The sequence below is a fragment of the Bos taurus genome, chromosome 2 (assembly GCF_002263795.3).
Source record: "Bos taurus isolate L1 Dominette 01449 registration number 42190680 breed Hereford chromosome 2, ARS-UCD2.0, whole genome shotgun sequence".
Classification (NCBI taxonomy): domain Eukaryota; kingdom Metazoa; phylum Chordata; class Mammalia; order Artiodactyla; family Bovidae; genus Bos; species Bos taurus.
The window spans coordinates 85,672,817-85,696,584 of NC_037329.1; the positions used below are offsets into that span (position 1 = coordinate 85,672,817).

The 23,768-nt window shown below is 40.0% G+C and overlaps 1 protein-coding gene across 10 annotated transcripts in view; it reads right to left on the bottom strand.

Annotated features, from left to right (window-relative positions):
• The window catches only part of ANKRD44 (ankyrin repeat domain 44), a 311,687-nt gene that overhangs the window by 107,287 nt on the left and 180,632 nt on the right, over positions 1-23,768 (bottom strand). For all 10 annotated transcript variants that reach the window (XM_015458628.3, XM_015458622.3, XM_015458620.3 and 7 more), the window contains 4 exons: positions 12,477-12,677; positions 12,057-12,144; positions 9,149-9,291; positions 7,891-8,103 (listed from right to left, as the gene is read on the bottom strand). In XM_015458628.3, the coding sequence (XP_015314114.2) occupies positions 7,891-8,103; positions 9,149-9,291; positions 12,057-12,144; positions 12,477-12,677 (645 nt within the window). The remainder of the gene's footprint in view (positions 1-7,890; positions 8,104-9,148; positions 9,292-12,056; positions 12,145-12,476; positions 12,678-23,768) is intronic.

Consider the following 23,768-nt stretch of genomic DNA (forward strand, 5'->3'; position numbering starts at 1 on the left):
CTTAGACTTAAGAGGAGCTATGTATAATCTGTGCCAAGGGAAGTTAGTCAAAGTTGCTGTTGCTGTTGTGTAGTCACTAAGTCATGTCCGACTCTTTCGGAACACTGTGCTCAGTTGTGTCTGACTCTTGGCGACCCCATGGATTGCAGCCCTGCCTGGCTCCTCTGTCCATGGGATTTTTCAGGCAAGAATATGGGGCAGCGGGTGGGGTAGGGTGGGTGTTGCCGTTTCCTTCTCCAGGGGATCTTCCCAACCCAGGGATTGAACCCACGTCTCCTATATTGCAGGCAGTCTCCTGCATTGCAGGCAGATTCTTTATCAACTGAGACCCCAGGGAACCCCAACTCTTTTGGTAACTGCATATTGAGTGAAATAAATAATCATTATAGTGAAAGATTCTCAGGTTGATAGGGAAAAAATAGAAATATTAGGATCTTTTCTCTATCTTAATCTTGTATGATTATAGCCTGAATTGAGAAGATTTGGAAAGTAAAGAAAGATGGAAACAAACTTGAGACTTTACTGAAATAATATTTTTTGGGGAAAGGAGCACTAACTGAAAAATAAGAATACGATGCCATCACCAACCACAAAATATACAATGGAGGAGAACTCCTAAAAGCTATCTGGTTACCGAGTCTGCATCTTGGCTGGGAGAAATGCAGACAATTCAAAAGACTCAAAAGTCTGGGAACCACTTAGGAATGAGGATTTAAGACATATTTCCCTCCAACAAAAAAGTGATGACAGTCCAAGACCCTTAAGGAGAGAGAAAACAGTAATTGTAGAGTTGACATTCATTTGTCCCTAGGTGGTGCTATTTCTTTAAATTTTGCTCCAGTATTTTCTAAATTTAAGATGAAAATATAATTAGCATTTAGTTAAATATACATAAAGCTATAAATACTTCAGTGTTTAGATAATACCTTTATCAATATTTAAACAAGAGTTTTCCATGCCTAGAAAAGAGTTTAAAGGCTAGAGTAACCACCAACCTGGAGGTTACTAAATTGTAGTCAGAGAGCCAAAGCAGGAGTCACTGGTTTCTAGGGAGTACAGTTTATAAAGCTTTCCCCATTACAGAGATAGTAAACACCATACCCTTTTTCCCTTGGAGTGATTGTGCCTTTGGTAAAGGAGCAAACAGAGATGCCCATTTTAGGTAAAATAAAAACGATGGCAATACGGTCAACGGTGATGTTTGCTTCAGATCTATTCTTGAAGATCTTTGCCTGAGCTCATCTATTACTAAGGCCAGTTCTTAGCTGATTCTTTTTTTTCTCATAGAGAGAGAGAGAGAGAGATGGGTGGCAAGAGATTGGGCCTTAGGAGTGTCATAGCAGTCATTGTGGGGCAGCTTTGTTTATATGCTATAGGTAGAAAAGGAAGTCATTTCAAAAAGTCATTGAAAACCAATGAAGGTCAAAAAACGAGTACTTTTTATTTAGCTTTTACAAGTTAGAATTAAGAATATTCAGGTTGAGACTAGAAATCCTACTGAGTTTCACTATCTGCCTGAGAAATTTTTCACACACGGGTGGGGGTGGTGGGTTTTTCTTTGCTGCTGCTGGTACTAGAACTTCAGACAGATATAAAACATTCCTTGAATTCTCAAAGGAGAAGGAATGTTCAATTCTCCCACTTACTCTAAGCTTAGCTTTTAGAAAAATATTTCTTCATTTCTAGTCTCCTTAAAAATTCTAGGTGCATTTCCCTACCAGATTTAGGGCATGGAAAATTTTGTTACTTGGAGTAAGAGACTCTCCTATTGACTTGACTTATGGTTCTGCCATGGGTCATGAAGCAAAACCAATGAGGACTAAGAATATTTTATGACAAATACCAGTACTCTTTCAGGGCAGTATTCACCATCATCCAAGAAAGATTAATCCTTGAACTAAACGGAGCATTTCAATTTTCTTGACCAATATCCTCAGAAATCCATTCATTTTTTCCTTCCACTTCTAATGCCTTCTTTCTTTGTGTGCTCAGTTATGTCTGACTCTTTGAGACTCCATGAATTGCAGCCTCCCCTGTCCGTAGGACTCTCCAGGCAATGATACTGGAGTGGGTTGCCATTTCATCCTCCAGGGGATGTTCCCAACCCAGAGATCGAACCTATGTCTCCTGTGGCCCCTATACTGGCAGGCGGACTCCTTCCTACCAGCCACCTGGGAAACCCTGCCTTCTTTCTTCATCCTCCCTCAAACCTTCTTCAAACTTAAATACACAGCTACTCCCCAGGAACCTGAAGGCACTGTGTTCTCCATGCACAGTACCCCTGTTGTCATGCAGCTCAGTGGAGGACAATAAAGCCTTTACAGCTGCGGTTCCCAACCTTTTTGGCACCAGGGACCGATTTCATGGAAGACAATTTTTCTAGGGACCGGGGTGGGGGTGGGAAAGATTTTGGGACAATTCAAGCACATTAAATTTATTGTGCACTTTATTTCTATGATTATTACATCAGCTCCACCTCAGATCATCAGGGATTAGACCCAGAGGTTGGGGACTCCTGTTCAACAGGATAACGCTAAGGTCAGCTGGAGGAGGGGGCATCAGATATAGTCAGAAAAGGGCTTCCTAACTCAATGGAAGAGCAATCTAATACCTTGGTTTGCAAAAAACTATGTACGGTCAAGTTTTTAATGGTTCCAAAGTGGGAGATGGTACGTGGTTACCTCAGACCTTCACCTCCCTGCTTTGCTCACTTCCTCTCCCAAGTTCCAAAGGACATGTCGCTCTTAGTACTTACTCTTGCTTATTTCAATTTCATCTTCAACCTCTGCAATGCAATTATAGAATAAAATGTGGTCCTAGTACACAGAAAGAAGAGAGCTGGTATACTTTAGAAAACTGTGATGGGCTTTAAGTTAAGTGATCTAAGGGCCCATGGGCAGAAAAGAATTGAGACCATAGGCAGGTGGAATGTTAGTGACCAGAAGGTAGGCAACCTGGCAATGGTGATTTCTGAACCTATCTTTCTAAGTCATATCCAGTGTAGCCATATGTAACTATCTTCTTTAAAGCTTAGTTTGAAAGCTTCCAAGAAGAGCCTTGAGATGCTACAGAAATAACAACGTGGTCTCTACTAGAGAAGAGAAATTATTTCATATTTCCTCATGTTCTTCCTATTTGCAAAAAACAAGTAAACTGTCAACAGTTTATTGTATAAAGTATTGTGTCTCTATTATTTTATAATAATTAAGCTCTCTGACATCACTATATTCTAAATCAAAGACAGGGCCATGGTCAATTTAAGCAAAATGAGGGGCTTTAAAATGCATGTCAGACACACAGCCTTTCTCTCATCTCCATCATCTTGAAATTTCTCATCAAGATGACACTCTTAGTATTTTGGGAGGACAGAGGAAAACAAAGTGAACATGTGAATAGGAATTGGCTACACTTCAATATGCTATTTTCTTCGAACTTTGACAAATCTAAACAAATACAAATTGTCTTGCAATCTACAAACACTTTCAAAATCCAAGGGCAATGTGGTGCAGAGAGATAACAACCTCCACTCAGACTGAACGGCTCCATGGAAACATTAGACGATCCATGCATCCAGAGAGAATCTGGGATAACTAATAAAGAGTCAAGAGAATTCCTATGTAGATAGAGAAGATGAAGGGAGGCTGAGGGAGAAGGCTAGATTTGATTCAAAATCCCATTTACACAGATTAGATAATACATAAACACAAGTCTAAGACTTTTCTTTTTTTAATGGTGCCTCTTAAACTCTATTGATAATTAGCAGTCTACAGGAAAAAATAACTATTAAAGTAGCTATGTTTCCATGTCCATTTTGTGCAGGAGAAGAAAAGACTGCCATAAACCAAGGCACTATACTTAGTTGAAGTCCCTTATCCAATCTGAACTGGCCACTAACCAGTTATCTGGGAGAAGTAGGTATGTGCGGCAGAAAGTGGCCTTCCAGCTTCAGTATCAGGCACACTGAAAACATCAGTTGGCATGTTTTACAGAGGCAATGGAGAGCATCAGATAACCCTGTGAATCAATTAAGTAAGCCTGGTGAAGATACTTTAATTTCAATAACATTCCTTCCTTTGGAGGATCCACAGTATGTCCCTCAGGCACCAGAAAGGCAAGAAAAGTGTCACAAGTCTTGGGGATACTGGTGGTTGAGCCACCTCTTTGCCTCCTGTCTTCTCACCACCGTCCTCTAGGACTTTAACCGCACATGTTGGCTCCTTCCCCCACCCAGGTCTCTTTGTTGCCACTAAAGACCTTCATCTTACCTCCACATAGGACCTTGGATGGAGCCCCTTTACAAGATCTAGAACTCTGAAATTCTTTTCATCTAGTTTACTTTTTCATTTCCATCTGCATTCTAGCTTCACAAAGACACTACTTCTCCTGTTTCCTTCTCCTATCTTCTCTCTCTTTTCATCTCTTTTTTTAGTTCTTCCTCCTCCTGCTGATCCTGAGAGTAAAGAGCTGATCCTGAGAATAAAGAGTTACTAGAGACCTGCATCCCCTTCTCTACTCGTGCTATGAGGTACTCTCTCCCTAGATGATTTCAGCATTTTCTCCCGGTTTCCACTATCAATCACCTCTGCATGAATGAGGCAACCTATGCATGTTCTTCTGTTCTCCACTGCTCTCCACTATTGGTTTTCTTGTACTGGCTGTATCAAAGGCTCAATATCAGCTTCTCAAGAACTAAACTCACTAGTTTTACCTCCTACGCCTCCTCTTTCTCCTGACATCCTTCTTAATAACAATAATCATTTATGAGAGGGAGGGGATATACGTATACCTGTGGCTGATTCATGTTGATATATGGCAGAAACCAATACAATATTGTAAAGCAATTATCCTCCAGTTAAAAATAAATAAATTTAAAAAACATTTATGGAGTACTTCCTATATGGCCAGCATTGTTCCAAGTAACTTATGTGAAATAACTTTAATCCTCACAACGGTTCCATTTAGAAGACACTATTGTTTCCCTAATTTTACAGATAAACTGAGATGCACAGAGAAGTTGTTTATGACTATATATTTACTAAAAGTCAAGACCAGGGTGAGATTCTAGGCAGTCTCGCCCCAGAACTGGACACTGAATCATTATGCTGTACTACCTACCTCTCCTTAGCCAGATTTCAATTCTCTTCCATCTCCCGTCCAACCAAATCCCATTGATTTCCTCTCTGCAAATCCTCTCCCTTTGTTGACTGTGCCCATTCCCTGTCCTTATTACCTCTTATCCTTTTATCTAGGCCTGTTCTATTGACTTCCAGTTATCCTCTACTTGTCACCTCCCCAGGTCCACTATATCTGAATTTTTTTTTTTTTTTAATGAAAATAGCTTTTTATTCTTTTGGATATGAAAATAACACATGCTCATTGCATCACAATATGATTAAAACAATTATATTGAAAAGGAACTAAAAAACCCAAATCATAATTTTGGAGTGATAACTGTTGCTAGGATATTGATATGTATTTCAGATATTACTCTCTTCCTATGCACATACATAGATGCACACTTTCTGAAATTCAAAAACTGATCATACTTACTTAATGATCTTACATTTTAATATTTCATTGATTACATTGCCAATTTTAAAGGCAAATATTAATGTACTAGTATTATAAAAGTTATGACCAACCTAGATAGCACATTAAAAAGCAGAGACATTACTTTGCCAACAAAGGTCCATCAAGTCAAGGCTATGGTTTTTCCAGTGGTCATATATGAATGTGAAAGTTGGACTGTGAAGAAAGCTGAGCACCAAAGAATTGATGCTTTTGAACTGTGGTATTGGAGAAGACTCTTGAGAGTCCCTTGGACTGCAAGGAGATCCAACCAGTCCATTCAAAAGGAGATCAGTCCTGGGTGTTCTTTGGAAGGACTGATGCTAAAGCTGAGACTCCAATACTTTGGCCACCTCATGCGAAGAGTTGACTCATTGGAAAAGACTCTGATGCTGGGAGGGATTGGGGGCAGGAGGAGAAGGGGACGACAGAGGATGAGATGGCTGGATGGCATCACTGACTTGATGGACCTGAGTCTCAGTGAACTCCGGGAGTTGGTGATAGACAGGGAGGCCTGGAGTGCTGCGATTCATGGGGTCGCAAAGAGTCGGACACGACTGAGTGACTGAACTGAACTGAACTGATTATAAAAGTATTAGTTTGCATTTCTCTGGTGACTGGTGATACTGAACATTTTTTCATAAATTTAATGGATACTGTATCCTCTCTTTCGTGATCTGCCTTTGTCCATATTCTCTAGCAGATTGTCAGATGTTTTCTTTTTGATTTTTATGAGTTCTTATATATTAAATATGTTAAATCTTTCTTATGTATATTGCAGAAAAATTTCTGAGTTGTTCCCCTTTTAACTTTATGTTAAGGTTTTTGCTTCTTTTTTGTTGTTGTTCTGTTATATAAAAGTTTAAAATCTATATGTAGTCATATAAACATATATATATATATATATATATATATATACACATTTTTCATTTTATGTTTTCTGTCTCTAGTGTTCTGTGGCCAGATTACTGTTCCTAAGCTTCAGTTCTGATCATGTGACCTCCGCAATGACTAGTGGCTTCCATAGCCTATAGAAACCCAAACTCCTTGGCCAGTAGATAAGTGCTCATTCTTGGTCAGGTCACATTTTGGCTTGTTCCTGACTCCTTTCTTTCATATGATTTGCAGTCTGCTCAATCACAATAAACTACTATTCTGAAAATTTGTCTCATATTTCCCCACTATTATAAATTAAATGAAAAAACATAAAAGGATTTTAATAGTGAATAGAGAAGGTCATTAAAATAAAATGATCCAATATTCTTGAAATTAAATCTTGGAAATTACAATTTTTCAAAAGCAGAGACAGAATACACTGGGTCTTTGATTTAGAATTCCTGTGTGTTTGGGAGAAGGAGAGCTGAGGATGCGAACAAGGTCACTTGGGATAAGTCAGGATACTCTGCTACAATCTGAATGCATCCAAGTGATGTAACCTGGATCGTGAAGGCTGCCTACAGATGTTCCTCTTGGTTATCTGTTAGAGTGAGTGAACTAACAGTTATCTAAAGTTTACCTACTGACACCTCTCAAACCCTTTGCTAATGCCATTCTTTCCATATGGAACATCCTCCCTCAAACTCTATCTCTCTTCATCTCAACTGATATCAATCTTCAGCTCAACAGCAATCTCCAGTTGTAATGTCCAAGCAAAAAGCAAGTCAACACTTCCTTCTTATGGTTTGCAGCATTTTATTAATCCCTCACGTCACTCATGGCATTCTGTCTTGCCTCATGATTATCTGAGTACATTATCTCCTTGCCATACTGTAAATTCCTTAAGGGCACCTTGGAGTATACACCCAGTATCAAACAGAGGACACTAGGTAGTCATCAGTCAGTTTGCTGAGTAAAGGAATTACCATTAAAATCAGATTAGTATCACATAATGGCAGCTACTATCTGGAGTGTACTCCAGAAAGGCATTTGTGAAACTTCTTGGAGGGTCACATGGGTTGGGAACATAACTGATATCATTAGGTTAGGCTTCCTTTTCATTCTCAGCAGCTCTGCTCTATCAGCTCAACATTCACTTCAGTATTAGAATCTAGGCCAAGTCAACATGCCTGAGACCCAGTGTTTACTCTGGTGAATTCACTAAGCTCCCAAGGTCACATAACTAGAGTCAGTGCCGTGGCACCACGGCAGTGGCACCACCACGGCTGCATAAGTTTCCACCGTGTGCCAGGACAGGATAAGGCTGTGAGAGTCAGGATGCTCGCAGTTATAATTTACTCTTTGTAATTGACAGCAGGTGCTTTTGCTCAGAGGCTCAATGCAAAGGTATTTAACACTGAAGGAAGAAGACTGAGAGAGTCCTACCTGGATGTTAACATCCGCCCCGTTGTTTACTAATAGTTCAAGACACAGAGCACCGTGTGTGGAGGCAGCAGCAAAATGCAACGGGGTGAACCCGCTGTTGTTGGGCTGGTTCACATTAGCACCGTAGTCGGTCAGCTCGTTGACTACAGCATCCTGCCCATTGTAGCAGGCCAAGTGGAGAGCTGTGTTTCCATACACGTTGATTTCATCGATCTGCAAATGAGCCCAATATGGGTGATGAAAATCACTGGAGCCAATATACTCCCATTTCCCACCAAAAGCCTACTAGCTGTGCTGGAGAAAGGAAATATCCTTCTGTCAGCGTGATTATTCAGAGCTTACTCTTGCCCCAGGGTGGTCATCCCGGGAAGGCTTTAGCCTGGAGATAAAGATCAGCAAAACATGAGAATGACCAGGCTTTAACTTGTGGGAAGATATTTCTCAGCTAGGTAAAGGGTAAAATGAAATGCAAACCTGTCTCAAAATGCTGTATACCTGTGGCGGATTCATTTCGATATTTGGCAAAACTAATACAATATTGTAAAGTTTAAAAATAAAATAAAATTAAAAAAAAAAAAAGAAAAGACCTTGAAACTCAATGGTGAACAGAAGAGGGAAGGTTGCGGGCTGCTCAGAGAGCTGCCGTGGGGCCTGAACTCAGAACCCTCAGGTTTGGCTCTGCTGTCTGACCCCCCTCAAGGCCAAGTTCTGGTGTTTGGGCCGTGTATTTAACCCCTACCTCTCTCCTGCTTTGCCCAGACAGCCATGACTCCTGTGTCTCACCATCACCATCTCAGTACGACAACTTAGTTTTCCTTTCCTCCAGGACAACCTCGCCACTGCTCCTGCCCTGCTACCCGAGGAGATTAGGGTCAAGTCAACTTCTCCAACTCAGCGTGTTTGTCCCTGCCATTTATTCATTCATTTCTGCTTGGAAGCTTCAATTTAGAAGGTTCTAAAGGTGGGATGAGGAACCCTAGCCAGTCTTTTAAAAACGACTGGTCAATATTTATCATATATCATATATGCTTAAATATTTCTCTATCTATGTTGATATAGAAAGTTGGTCTGTTTCTCGTTTTCTACTACTTAGCATATGCCCCGATTGCCCTTCATCAGTTGCCCATGTAAACTAAAAAAAAACAGGATGCTAAGAAATGAGGGGTTTTCCCCCTCTTGAATTAAAAGGCAAACAGGATTTCAGAACAACAGAAAACCCACAAATGTACCGTGGGACGATGCCTGAATCATAGCTCACCTCCACCCCCAGATTCAGAAGATGCTTGACAACATTGATCTGTCCGTTGGAGGCTGCGGCGTGCAGGGGCGTATAGCCCTTCTTATCCTTACACGTCACTTCTGCACCATGGTTAACGAGCAACGCCACGACGTCCAGGTGGCCTTACAAACAAAGCAGCAGAAAACATGGTTAACCTTCCTAGGACAATTTGACAATTCATTCCACCTAAGTTATCACCATCCTCTTTCATTGCCACCAGCATTTTCCTAAGCTATGTGTAAAAGCTGCTGCTGCTGCTGCTAAGTCGCTTCAGACGTGTCTGACTCTGTGCGACCACATAGACGGCAGCGCACGAGGCTCCCCTGTCCCTGGGATTCTCCAGGCAAGAACACTGGAGTGGGTTGCCATTTCCTTCTCCAATGCATGAAAGTGAAAGTGAAGTCGCTGAGTCTTGTCTGACTCTTAGCAACCCCATGGACTGCGGCCCACCAGGCTCCTCCGTCCATGGAATTTTCCAGGCAAGAGTGCGGGAGTGGGGTGCCATTGCCTTCTCCGGTGTAAAAGGTGGTTCATGGCAAATAGCCAGCCTGTCAGGTATCATGTAAATCCTGTGGGAAGAAAGAATATGATTCATATGTGAGCCTTCTCTTTAAGGAGATCCACGCTTATTTACGGATAATGACAAAGTCCTAAAAATATGTTAGAACCAGACACTAAAAAAATTGTGTTAAAATGAAAACAATGCTTTTGAAACCAATTGCCATTCTTCAATGAAAAGTCTAACAATGACAATTTGGTCTGGAAAAACTAAAGGAAAAAAAAGTCAATTAATCAGAACAACTCCATATGTTAAATCACATGAAACTGCTACTGTTTCACCCTTTTTTGAACCCACAAAAATGGCACCTTTATATGGTTCAACTTCAAAGTGTTCTCATGAATTACTGACTAAATGGAAAACTAGTTTCAACTCTTGTTGGCATATTTTCAAGACTATTTTTCTTTGTTGTCTATTTTGCTACACATACAATGATAAATGTATCTGACCTTTATTTTCTGACTAAAGATTGTTCCATGCTTTAAGATCATTGCTCTAAACATTGTTGATAACTGAAGGGTAGAAGATGCGTAGTGGCTTCAGAGCCTAGAGAGACAGAGAGAGAAAGAGAGACAGGGAGACAGACAGAGAGAGACAGAGAGAGAGACTGGTCTTGGCTAGTGGTGATGCTATCTTAAGCTCTTTGTCCTTGTTTTGACCTTTAGTTCACAAGGACAGTCATCTCTATATGTTTCCCTACTTGCATCCTTATGACACACAAAAATATAACTTAACTTCTTTTAGCAATTTTATACATGTTTTAAGTATATATCGGAGAAGGAAATGGCAACCCACTCCAGTACTCCTGCCTGGAGAATCCCATGGACAGAGGAGCCTGGCAGGCTACAGTCCACAGGGTCACAAAGAGTCGGACACAACTGAGTGACGAACACTTTTAGCTATGTATCAGCCAAGAACAAATGCAAAAGGCCACGTTCTTTGAGTATAATGTCACACTAGCTTAATGTATGCTCTGCCTAAACATCATCTGGGAAACGATCACTGGCTCCAGTCCGGCAAGGACCATGCAGGCATCTAACTTGTTTCAGTTAATTCAAAAGTCCATTTCACCTTGTAAAAAATGGTATGCTTGCAAAATCTCAAGGTTCTGTTTTTTAAGCCCCAAAATTCACTCAGACTCATCTATACTCACATAATTTATTTCAGCTCTGCCCCAATCCATTCTTTTTCTCCCTACAATTACCATTATTGTTTTTTATGATAATAAAAGGTCTGTAGGCTTGTTTAAAAGGATTAAGAAAAAGCAAAAAGGTGTTAAAAGGAAACCAAAATCATCCATTTCCTTGAGATATTCAGTTTAATATTTCAGTGTTTAATACATCCCAGACTGCTTTTTCAAGATTGTATTTATTTTAGAGATCTTTTTTACAAAAATGAGGTTGTATGATTTAAACTGTACTATTATATGATCTGTTTTCACTTAACATAGTCACAGAATCTTTCTATGTTAAAAAAAAAAAAAATACTGACAACATCATTGCTGTAGTTACTCCATACTGTCCCCTTGTGTAGATCATCCATAATTTACCACACAATCTCCTGTGTTGTGATGGGCAGTCAGAATGTTTATAACTTGGAGCTGGTAGAATTCTGTCTGCTTTCCTAATTGCAGGATGTTCTCCAATCAGAAACACAAAGGAAGGATCTTAATTCTACATTTCCCACAAGTCCACACTGAAAATAAACTCTAGGAGGGCTCTCACTTGTCGGGGTACTAGTGCCAACAAACGTGATGAGAAAAGCACAGAAACAGAACATCTGCCTTTGTCTTCTGCACCTGAGCCGGCAGAAATAAGGAGCAAGCCCCAGCTCTGTTGGCAGTGGAGTAACAGAATCACGCACAGTGACTCCAGTCACCTCTACATGCCAGCCAGGATGCTGTCCTTCCTTCCTTCCTTTTTGTTTCTTTCAGGAGTATTTATAAATAAAAAGACAAATGAAATTTACATCCTTGCTTTGCTAGCCAGTCCTCCTTCTTTTTAAACACTTTATTTTGCTGCCATAAAAAGTTAACATAAGCACAATTTGTGCAGCTTTCCAACCCAGATTGAAATACATTCAATGAAGTCCATGCCATGATTCATCTCTCCTGCTCTTTGTAGGATAAATAAATCCCTGATGAAGCTACTGCCCAACTAGAGTGCTCTATGTGTGCCAGTAAAAGGGACTGAATCTTAATTCAATTGGATCCCAAGCTTGACAAGAAGTCAGGCTCACCCAAGAGAAAATCTACACGGTCAGTGAGAAACTTGAAGCTTCATCAGTTCAGATGATCTGCACTTTGCTCTCCATTCATGGAATCCTTACCCATATAAGCTGCCCAGTGCAGAGCACGTCGATCCTTCTTGTCAAACGCATTGATGTTTGCCCCTTTAGCCAACAGTAAATTGACCATCTGAAAGATAACCAAGAAAGAAATCAAATGTATACTCTGTAATGGTGAGCGGTCCTTACCCTCAGCAGGTGATCTGGCCCAACTTAACATCCAATCTAAAGGCAGGTCAGCGATCTGAAGTTCAAAGTAGGAAGATACCTCAGCTAACCTGTGGCATGTGTGTCAGAGGGAAAAACTGAGGTGTTGTCTACTTTTTCAATTTACTGTGGCTCTAAATTTAAAAATAGGCAACTACCTAAGGTTTCTAAGGCCTCAGTGATGAAATTTAGGTTCCATGCGGGGCTAAGAGAGTCTGTGGGGAAGATTCTTATTCCAGTGATGAGGACACTCACCTCCACATGGCCATTCAGAGCAGCATGGTGCAAGGCTGTGCGACCCCCTCGGTCAGAGACATTGACGCTGCTCAGCAGGGGAATGATGACTTCTGCACACTTAACAGCCTTATTGGCTGCTGCCACGTGGAGGGGGGTCTGCCAGTTCTTGTCCCTTGCATTGACATCAGCTGAGTGCTTAATCAATACTTGTACTGCTTCCTAAAATAAAAGCAGAGTTTACAGAGGTCACGGACAAATGTTCAGCCAATCCTTACTGGGTATAAGATGCTTTACTAGACCCTCACAGGCTAGCTCAATGTAGACAACCAAGGTCATATGGGATGAAGACAGAGAGAGTGGCACAGATAGAGAGTCATTCTACCCCTTTTCTTTTAGGCCAAGAGTGCCAGCACAACTCCAAACCCAATAAAACTTCCAAAGGTTTCCATTCAAAGCATAAGCTTTCCTTAGGCCAAAGAGACCATGACTAAAAATAAAGTAATGACTATTAAATATTCCTTGAGCCTATTTTAGTGTGAAATGAGTACATGCATTTTTTATAAGCATTCACATGTATTTTTATTATTTATTTATTTATTTGGGCCATGTGATGCAGAATGTGGTATCTGACCAGGGATCAAACTCATGCCCCCCGTTATAAGGACTGCAGTCTTAACCAGGAAAGTACATGTATTATTAATACTCACTTACTATGTGAAAAACACTACTACAACTATGGAAGACTGAAGGAAACATTAATCAGGCTCTACGCTAAAAAATCCCCTGGAGAAGAAAATGGCAACCCACTCTAATATTCTTGCCTGAAAAATCACATGGACAGAGGAGCCTGGCAGGCTACAGTCCAAGGGGACACAAAGAGTTGGACATGACCAAGCACACACATATACAAACACATACACACACAGACCCTAAAAACTAGGTGAGTAAACAATAAAAGAAAAGCTAGATCACAATATAAGTGTGAAGAATTAAATAAGAGAAAAATAGTATTTTTATCAATTTTCATCTCAAATTGTGCAGTATGTAGATGTACAATTGTGATATGCAAAGAAAATATTGGAACATTTATTTAAATTTTATTTCTTTAAAAAGGAAAGCATTTTAACTGGTATTTAACTTCCAGCTAGATGTCTTGTTGTTGTTCAGTCCCTCAGATGTGTCTGATTTCTTTGCAAACCCATGGACTGCAGCACACCAGACTTCCCTGTCTTTCACTATCTCCCAGAGTTTGCTCAAACTTGTGTCCATTGAGTTGATGATGCCACTGAACCATCTCATCCTCTGTCACCCCTTCTCTTCCTGCCCTCAGTCCTTCCCAGCATCAGGGTCTTTTCCAATGAGTCGGCTCTTCACATCAGGAAGCCAAAGTATTGGAGCTTCACATTCAGCATTAGTCCTTCCAATGAATATTCAGGGTTGATTTCCTTTAGGATGGACTGATTTGATCTCCTGGTTGTCCAGGGGATTCTCAAGAGCCTTCTCTAGCACCACAGTTTGAAAGCATCAGTTCTTCAGTGCTCAGCCTTCTTTGAGTACACTGAAATGCACAGTGATAGGGCTTCTTGCTGGTCCAGTGGCAAGGACTGCACTCCCAATGCAGGGGGCTTGGGTTTGATCTCTGGTCAGGGAGCTAGATCTCACGTGCTGCAACTAAAGATTCTACATGTTGTAGCTAAAGATCCCACATGCCACAATTAAGACCTGGTATAACCAAATAAATACTATAAATAAAATTTTTTTAAAAAGACACAGTGATAACCTACCAAGTCCATATACAGATTGTAATCTGTTCCTTAAACTAAAACACCCAAAGATGTTTAAGATTTATGCAAGGAATCCACAGATTAAAGATGATAATAACCAATGCAATCATAAATCATGTGAAAGTCACAGAGTTGACACCTCTACTCCGAGTAAAAGTTTTCTATTACCCACATTACAAGGTAAAAGTAATGACAAATTTAATCAGATCTGACAAGAGCTTGGCCCAAACAGAGAAATCATCAGAAGTCTATTATCTATATGGTTATTTAAGACTATGACAAATGAAAAGCCTCTCCCTAAGTACACTGCCTTGAAATATTAGCTAAGATAATAGTTCTTACATATAATTTATAAATAAATGAGATGCATACTCTGAGGACACATGCTGAAAGTTTTGCAGATACATGGCCAAAAAGTGCTGGAGATAACCATTTCAAAGCAATACTAATATTCTTTTCACACAGCAAAATAACAATACATACTGTCACTTTAATACCTTTGCCATGTATATTATTTTACTAATCTTGTATCGATTCCTGCTTTGCATTAAATATTATGTAAATTCAGGATAGACATTTTACAAATTTATACTATAAGGCCAATTCATGAGAAACTTGTTTTTTAAAGGTAACACGATGTGATTGCTTTTAGAGTAACTCTGACTAGGTGACTGAGATATTACCTAACAGAGGCCCTACTTTTAAATGAATATTTAAGAATGATTTGCATTGTATACACAGCAATAGTTTAAGCAAAGAAAATATACATGCCAGTTCTAGTTTTTACATAAGTGCTTTTATAGTTTAGGAGAGGAAAAACTGTATTCTTAAGTAAACAATACTGCTAAAAATATTTTAATCACAGATATGTCTTGGTTTAGTTTTGTAAATAAAGTTTTACTAAAACACAGCCTCATTTATTTGCTTACATATTATCTATTTGCTTTAAACTGTAATAGCAGAATTGAGTATTCACGACAAAACTACATGCAGCCATCAAAGCCTAAAAATATTTACTGTCTCTACTTGTGGGCTTCCCTGGTGGCTCAGCAGTAAAGAATCTACCTGCAATGCAGGAGATGTGGTTTGGATCCCTGCGTAGGGAAGAACCCCTGTAGAAGGAAATGGCATTATTTCCAAGAAGGAATTATTCTTGCCCAGGAAATCCCATGGACAGAGGAGTCTGGTGGGCTACAGTCCATGTGGTTGCAAAGAGTCAGAGACATGACTTAGTGACTAAACAACAACAATCTCCCCCTTTACTGAAAAGGTTTGCAGACCACCTGGCCTAGCTCCCTGTTTGAACTGTCACAAAGTACAATCAAATCTGCTTAAAATCAAATTTTATTGTCTACTAGTACAAAAAAATACTGTGCTAAGTCCAAATAGTCTTGTAAAGGAGGGCAGGTCCTATGTCAACATTCACAGGTCTCTGAGTTCAGCCCCTGCTATGCAGTGGTGGGTCTATAGTGAGTTTTGTGGGGAAGGTTTTGTGGGGCCAAACACACTTACATCGCTCTGCATAATAGAGTGAGAAGCATTGAGAGCTTGGCAGGAAAATAGAGATGAGGACAGATTGAAGAGAGGACATGGGCCTGCAACCTTGGGCAGAGGTGTACATCTGTGTGGAAACAGAGTAAACAGGCCGAGAGGGAAGAGAAGAACCCCAATGAAAGCACCAGGCGCAGGCTTGTGGACCCAGACAACCAAAACTTGTATCTCCAGGAATTCTGTGGAATCTTTTGGAGAATATTAGACTTTGTACAAGGTGTGGTATGTAGTTTCTAGTCAGTCGTATCTGTTTAGAAGGCTAGGTGCCCTGACCAACAACTGGGTTATACCTAAAAATTTATAAGGAAAAGGTTCAAGTTCATTGATCAGACAGAGGAAAAAAAAAAAGAATTGGGTTGACTCTAATATATTTCGTTTCATGTGAACTTTAGGTAATTTTCACGTGAGTGCTCATTTTACCTTGATCAAGACTATCCCCAAGAATAAGTGATCAAGACCATCCCCCAAAAAAAAAGAAATGCAAAAAGGCAAAATGGTCGTCTGAGGAGGCCTTACAAATAGTTGTGAAAAGAAGAGAAGCTAAAGGCAAAGGAGAAAAGGAAAGAAATACTCATCTGAATGCAGAATTCCAAAGAATAGCAAGGAGAGATAAGAAAGCCTTTCTCAGTGATTGGTGCAAAGAAATAGAGGAAAACAATAGAATGGGAAAGACTAGAGATCTCTTCAAGAAATTTAGAGATACCAAGGAAACATTTCATTCAAAGATGGGCACAATAAAGGACAGAAATGGTATGGACCTAACAGAAGCAGAAGATATTAAAAAGAGGTGGCAAGAATATACAGAAGAACTATACAAAATAGATCTTCATGACCCAAATAATCACAATGGTGTGATCACTCACCTAGAGCCAGACATCCTGGAATGTGAAGTCAAGTGGGCCTTAGGAAGCATCACTACAAACAAAGCTAGTGGAGGTGATGGAATTCCAAAAGATGATGCTGCAAAAGGGCTCCACTCAATATGCCAGCAAATTTGGAAAACTCAGCAGTGGCCACAGGACTGGAAAAGGTCAGTTTTCATTCCAACCCCAAAGAAAGGCAATGCCAAAGAATGCTTAAACCACTGCACAATTGCACTCATCTCACACCCTAGCAAAGTAATGCTCAAAATTCTCCAAGCTAGGCTTCAATAGTATGTGAACTGTGAACTTCCAGATGTTCAAGCTGGTTTTAGAAATGGCAGAGGAACCAGAGATCAAAATGTGAACATCTGTTGGGTCACAGAAAAAGCAGGAGCGTTTCAGCTCATCTACTTCTGTTTTATTGACTATGCCAAAGCCTTTGACTGTGTGGATCACAACAAACTGTGGAAAATTTTTCAAGAGATGGGAATACCAGACCACCTTACCTGCCTCCTGAGAAATCTGTATGCAGGTCTAGAAGCAACACTTAGAACCGGACGTGGAACAACAGACTGATTCCAAATAGGAAAAAGATTATGTCAAGGCTGTATATCGTCACCCTGCTTATTTAAGTTATATGCAGAGTACATCATGAGAAATGCTGGGCTGGATGAAGCACAAGCTGGAATCAAGATTGCTGGAGAAATATCAATCACCTCAGATATGCAGATGACACCACCCTTATGGCAGAAAATGAAGAGGAACTAAAGAGCCTCTTGGTGAAATTGAAAGAGGAGTGAAAAAGCTGGCTTAAAGCACAACATTCAAAAAACTAAGATCATGGCATCCAGTCCCATCACTTCATGACAAATAGATGGGGAAATAATGGAAACAAAGCGGACTTTATTTTCTTGAGCTCCAAAATCACTGCAGATGGTGACTGCAGCCGTGAAATTAAAAGATGCTTGCTCCTTGAAAGAAAAGCTATGACCAACCAAGACAGCGTATTAAAAAGCAGAGACATTACTTTGCCGACAAAGGTCCATCTAGTCAAAGCTATAGTTTTTCCTGTAGTCTTGTATGGATGTGAGAGTTGGACTATAAAGAAAGCTGAGCACCGAATAATTGATACTTTTGAACCGTGGTGTTGGAAAAGACTCTTGAGAGTCCTCTGGACTGCAAAGGAGATCCAACCAGTCAATGCTCAAGGAAATCAGTCCTGAATATTCATTGGAAGTACTGAAGCTGAAGCTCCAATACTTTGGGCACCTGATGCGAAGAACTGACTCATTGGAAAAGACCCTGATGCTGGGAAAGATTAAAGGAAGGAGGAGAAGGGGACGACAGAGGATGAGATGGCTGGATGGCATCACCAACTGGATGGACATGAGTTTGTGCAAGCTCTGGGAGTTGGTGATGGATAGGAAAGCCTGGCTAGCTGCAGATGATGGGGTTGCAAAGAGTCGAACATGACTGGGCAACTGAACTGACTGACTTTTGTACCAACACTCACTTTCACAGCTCACAGACATCTAGAATGACCACTACATTTATTTCTCCACTTTTATGAAATGTTTCAACTTTGCCATTTTTCATTTTTTTAAAATATCTACCAAGGTAATGAATTGCCGTTTCACCTTACTTGACAAGAAGGGACTCTATCAAGGAATGCTTAGTTATACAAAGGAGGGGTTCTTGGTTGATTTCCAAGGATTAACCCTTTTTTACTGGGAAAGACCATGATGGACTCATTGGCAAAGACCCTGATGCTGGAAAAGATTGAGAGCAAGAGGAACAGAGGGCAGCAGTGGATGAGATAGTTAGACGGCATCACTGATTGAATGGACATGAGTTTGAGCAAACTCAAGGAGATAGTGAAGGACAGGGAAGCCTGGTGTGCTGTAATTCATGGGGTCGCAAAGAGTTGGACATGACTTAGCTACCAAACAACCCATTTCTGAAATGAAAACGCAAGTAGTAAAAAATGGCTATGGAATCAAATGCACAGAGATACAGGATACAGAATTAGAAAAGGCCTCAAGGGTCATCTGGACTGACCCTCATTTGACAGGCAGCTTCATTTTATAGTCATGATGGCTAAAGATGGTTTGCCAGCCTGGCTGTCTTAAGGGCCCCTGCATTTTCTCCTAGCCCAGAGCTTACTCAGTGGACAGTATCAGGCAAGTATCCTGACATAAATACTCTTAAATGTTAATTCTCCCTTACTTATTTACATTTTAAATTCTGAAGTTTTAGCCTGCAAAAATGGATGCATGCATTTAATATAAATGTAAAGTAATATTTTCACAAAAATGAAGCTTTGATTTAAAAAGACTATAATTCCTTTTTTTAAAGTTGCATTTTTATTTCAAAAATTTTAACTTGAAAGCATTTTACCTTGAAGAGGAAGTAATTCTATGGTTATTGAGGGAATCAATGATTTTTGTAATCAAAAGAAGTCTTTTTCCTGTATTACCCACTGGCTAAAAATTACAGCTAGGAGTTTGTTCTGACAGAAATTTACTAGGTGAAAAAGAAGCTATGTGGGGAATGGGGAGCTGAACACTTTCTGAACCAAGAAAGGATACTTAAACAGTGCTTCTCAAACTAGTTGCGGTGAAGGACAAGTTTTTTTTAATTATTTCAAATTCCTCATGCATAATTAGAATAACAAAATGAAAAAAAAGATGAAGATACAAATTATAAACTCATTTTCTTATTAAGTTTCGCAGCCATGAAATTACTTTATCAAATTTTTCTAAAAGTTTCTGAATGCTCACTCAAGTCACCACGGGAAAGACCAAATCTCAGACTAGTCACAAGCCACACTGTGAGTGGTGCTGTTTCAAAGCCTTGGTTTCTTTTTTAATGAACAAGAATGTGTAAGGATGCTGGCATTCCTCCTGAGGGGAACACTCGGCCTTAGGACTGCAGGCCTTGTTGGATGACACTCCACGGTAGGCTCTCCTATTTGAGATACAGAAATAGCAGACAGAGGGAGGAACTGTCATGGGATATCACACATGGTGAACTGGAGATGGCATCTATAGTCACTTTATTTCTACTTTTTATGACTTTCTCCTTTTACAAAAGGTCGCTTCAACCCTGTTTAAGAAACAGAAACATGCACTTTGGCACATGGAAAAGATGAGAAGAAATAGGATACATGTGCCTTAAAAATGGTCGCCTCCAATATTTGTTTTTCTTACTTTCAAATGTGCATTGCATTAAGTGGTCATAAATTACTCATGGAAAAGTAATTCTTTATGATTATACAGAGTCCTTATAGACATAAACAATGTCAAATTTTATAAACAGTAAGCTGTTTGGACAAAGGTCTGAGTCTCATGCAATTTTCTATACTGTCCACAAAGCCTGGCAGGTTTCTGGCACCTAATGTATATTCAATAAATTTGAGTAGAATAAATATATTGGTATCAGTTCATTTCAGTTCAGTTCAGTCGCTCAGTTGTGTCTGACTCTTTGCGACCCCATGAATCGCAGCACGCCGGGCTTCTCTGTCCATCACCAACTCCCGGAGTTCACCCAAACTCATGTCCATCGAGTCGGTGATGTGATCCAGCCATCTCATCCTCTGTCGTCCCCTTCTCCTCCTGCCCCCAATCCCTCCCAGCATCAGAGTCTTTTCCAATGAGTCAACTCTTCGCATGAGGTGGCCAAAGTACTGGAGTTTCAGCTTTAGCATAAGTCCTTCCAAAGAACACCCAGGACTGACCTCCTTTAGAATGGACTGGTTGGATCTCCTTGCAGTCCAAGGGACTCTCAAGAGTCTTCTCCAACACCACAGTTCAAAAGCATCAATTCTTCGGCGCTCAGCTTTCTTCATAGTCCAACTCTCACATCCGTACCTGACTACTGGAAAAACCATAGCCTTGACTAGATGGACCTTTGTTGGCAAAGTAATGTCTCTGGTTTTCAATATGCTATCTAGGTTGGTCATAACTTTCCTTCCAAGGAGTAAGCGTCTTTTAATTTCATGGCTGCAATCACCATCTGCAGGGATTTGGGAGCCCAAAATATTAAAGTCTGACATTGTTTCCACTGTTTCCCCATCTATTTCCCATGAAGTGATGGGACCAGATGCCATGATTTTCATTTTCTGAATACTGAGCTTTAAGCCAACTTTTTGACTCTCCTCTTTGACTTTCATCAAGAGGCTTTTTAGTTCCTCTTCACTTTCTGCCATAAGGGTGGTGTCATCTGCATATCTGAGGTTATTGATATTTCTCCCGGCAATCTTGGCTCCAGCTTGTGCTTCTTCCAGCCCAGCGTTTCTCATGATGTACTCTGCATAGAAGTTAAATAAGCAGGGTGACAATATACAGCCTTGACGTACTCCTTTTCCTATTTGGAACCAGTTTGTTGTTTCATGTCCAGTTCTAACTGTTGCTTCCTGATCTGTATATAGGTTTCTCAAGAGGCAGGTCAGGTGGCCTGGTATTCCCATCTCTTTCAGAATTTTCCACATGAATGAATAACTAATTCTCTAAATAATAATATGCAAAAATTAACAAGACATTTATGTGTGTTAATGTCCCTGAGGCTGTACTCAAGTCCAGAAGAAATTTAATCTATTACTGTAAAATAATAATTGGTTGGGGCTTTTACCCTGTATCCTCTATTGACTACAGCAATTTCATATACTGTAAGAATTGTATAAATTGGTGCCTAATTTGTTCAAATTATTCAGATTATTCTTCTAAAAATACCACTATTAAACCAAATGTGTGCTTTATCATTATAATTATTATTAGAATAAAATTATTCTAAGAAACAGTAGTATAAAGGGGAGACTTGGGGATGTGAAAGAATTCAAACTACTCAAGAACCAGTGGCTCTAAACTTTGGGAAGGCCAGATACTAAAATATTCCCAGACATTAATCTCAGGTCTCAAAGTATGGAATGTAGACCACATGCATCAGAATTTTCTCTCTGAATTAAGCCCAGATTTCTGGGCTCAATTATAGGCTTCATCAGAATCACTGGGGGTGAGGTTCTAGAACATGTACTTTGCGTTTGTGTGTCTGTGTGTGCATGTGACTTTATTCAAAAATTCTTAAATTGAAGTATAGTTGATTTTGAGGTGTTAGTTTGAGTGTTAGTTTGAGGCAAAGTGATTCCATTTGATATATATATATATATATATATATATATATATATAAATAAGGGCTACCCTACTGGTTCAGTGGTAAAGAATCTGCTCGCCAATGCAAGAGACCTGGGTCAATCCCTGGGTTAGGAAGATCTCCTGGAGGAGGAAATGGCAACCCACTCCAGTAATCCTCCCTGGGAAATCCCATGGACAGAGGAGCCTGGCAGGCTACAGTTCACTGGGCTGCAAAAGAGCTGGACACGACTTAGTGACTAAACAACAACATCTACATATGCAATTGTCTGCGTGAACTGAACTGTATATATATATGCACACACATAATATTGGCTACAGAGTATAGTTCCTATGCTATACAGTAGGTCCTTGTATTTATCTACATGTAGTACTGTTAGAACAGGTACTTTTAACAAGCACTGCAGATTATCTGAATGCACACTAAATCTGAATACTACTCATCTACCTTCAAATAGGTTATAAGATGGTTATTTTCTACCCATCCCAGTTACAATCTATGTTCTATATGTGATCATCTTTTTATCATCATAAAAATAATTTATGGAAAGCAACAACATTCTAGTCTCCCATATAATTTTTCCAGTTCTCCTTTTAGCATTTAGCCCAAAATGACAGTGTTTCTTAGAGGGAAGGGAAAAACATGATGTTTAAATTTTAAGCTATAAGATGTTTTTCCTATTCAGATCTGGAAAACATCTTTATACCTGTTGGACATTTGTCTGCACAGATACAAAAATAGATAGGCTTTATAAGTTGAACAAGTATCCCTAGGGATGCCCACGTGATGAGAGGGCAGCAGTGTAGCACAGTGGTTAGGAGAACAGGTTCTCTGGATACACCCTCCTCCACTCATTGGCTGTGGTATCTTAAGCTCTGTTGCTTAACTTCTCTGAGACCACATTTCCTAAATGAGGATTAATAACAGTGTCAGACTCAGAGCGTACTTAAGTCAGAGGTTAAAAAGGAATAATGTACAGAAAGTGCTTAGCACATTGCCTAGCAAGCAGTAATTGCTCAATAAATATTCATCATGACAATACTAATTTGAACACAACATTCTTAATTCTACACCCCAAAGATGGGATACAACCATTTTCAATATTTCTAACCACAAAAGAGCCTCTGGGACAGAAAAGTGACAAGTTTAGCAAATCCTTTGGTGCAGCCCCTCAGTTCATTAGAGAAGAAAACGCATGTGTGAAAGGCCAGTCACATTTGGACACAGACCACAGTAGGCTCTATGGTTTTCTACTGGTTGTGTGCTGGCTGTCTACCTGCTATCTGCCTTCAACACAATGTCTAAGAAGGGAGACTTCACATCCACTTGAGGCCCACACAGAACAGGCTTCAATAAACATGTGTGGAACCCCCCAGGTTTCTTTGCATTTCACTCCTTTATACACAGCTGTTCTTTTCCAAGGAAAAACAAAAAAGCACCGAGAATTAACAGGGGAAATAATGTGAAATAATTTACATCAACACTCCAGATAATTCTCCCTGGCAGCCCAAAATCTTGCTCATGTATGTTACCTAGCATTGCAAAATAAATGTCTTTAACTGTTTGTAAGAGACTCTTCTATTTCTTCACAGCTGTGGGAGCAGTCAGAGAAAGAGAAGGTGGTTGGTAGCCTCAGGGAGTTAGGAAGAAGACAATGCTGTTTGGCTCTAATTTCCTGTTTGGTGTTGTCTCCCTGGGGACACCAGGGAGTGGGTGTGGAGTGGGGTGGAGGTAGGAGGAGGGTGGGGATTAGGCCAAGAAGGGAGTACACAACACAGCCTGGTCAGCACCAAGTAAGTCTTAAAGATTTATCTCCACAAACCAATCTATTTGGAACAATTTTCAAGGGCTATGACCATGTCTTGATTTACCTTCTTGTTTGCAGAGGAGCTTCTACAATCTCAAGCATGGGTGGGTGTTTAATCAATATTATGACCTAATACTCCTATTGCTGTAATAGGCTC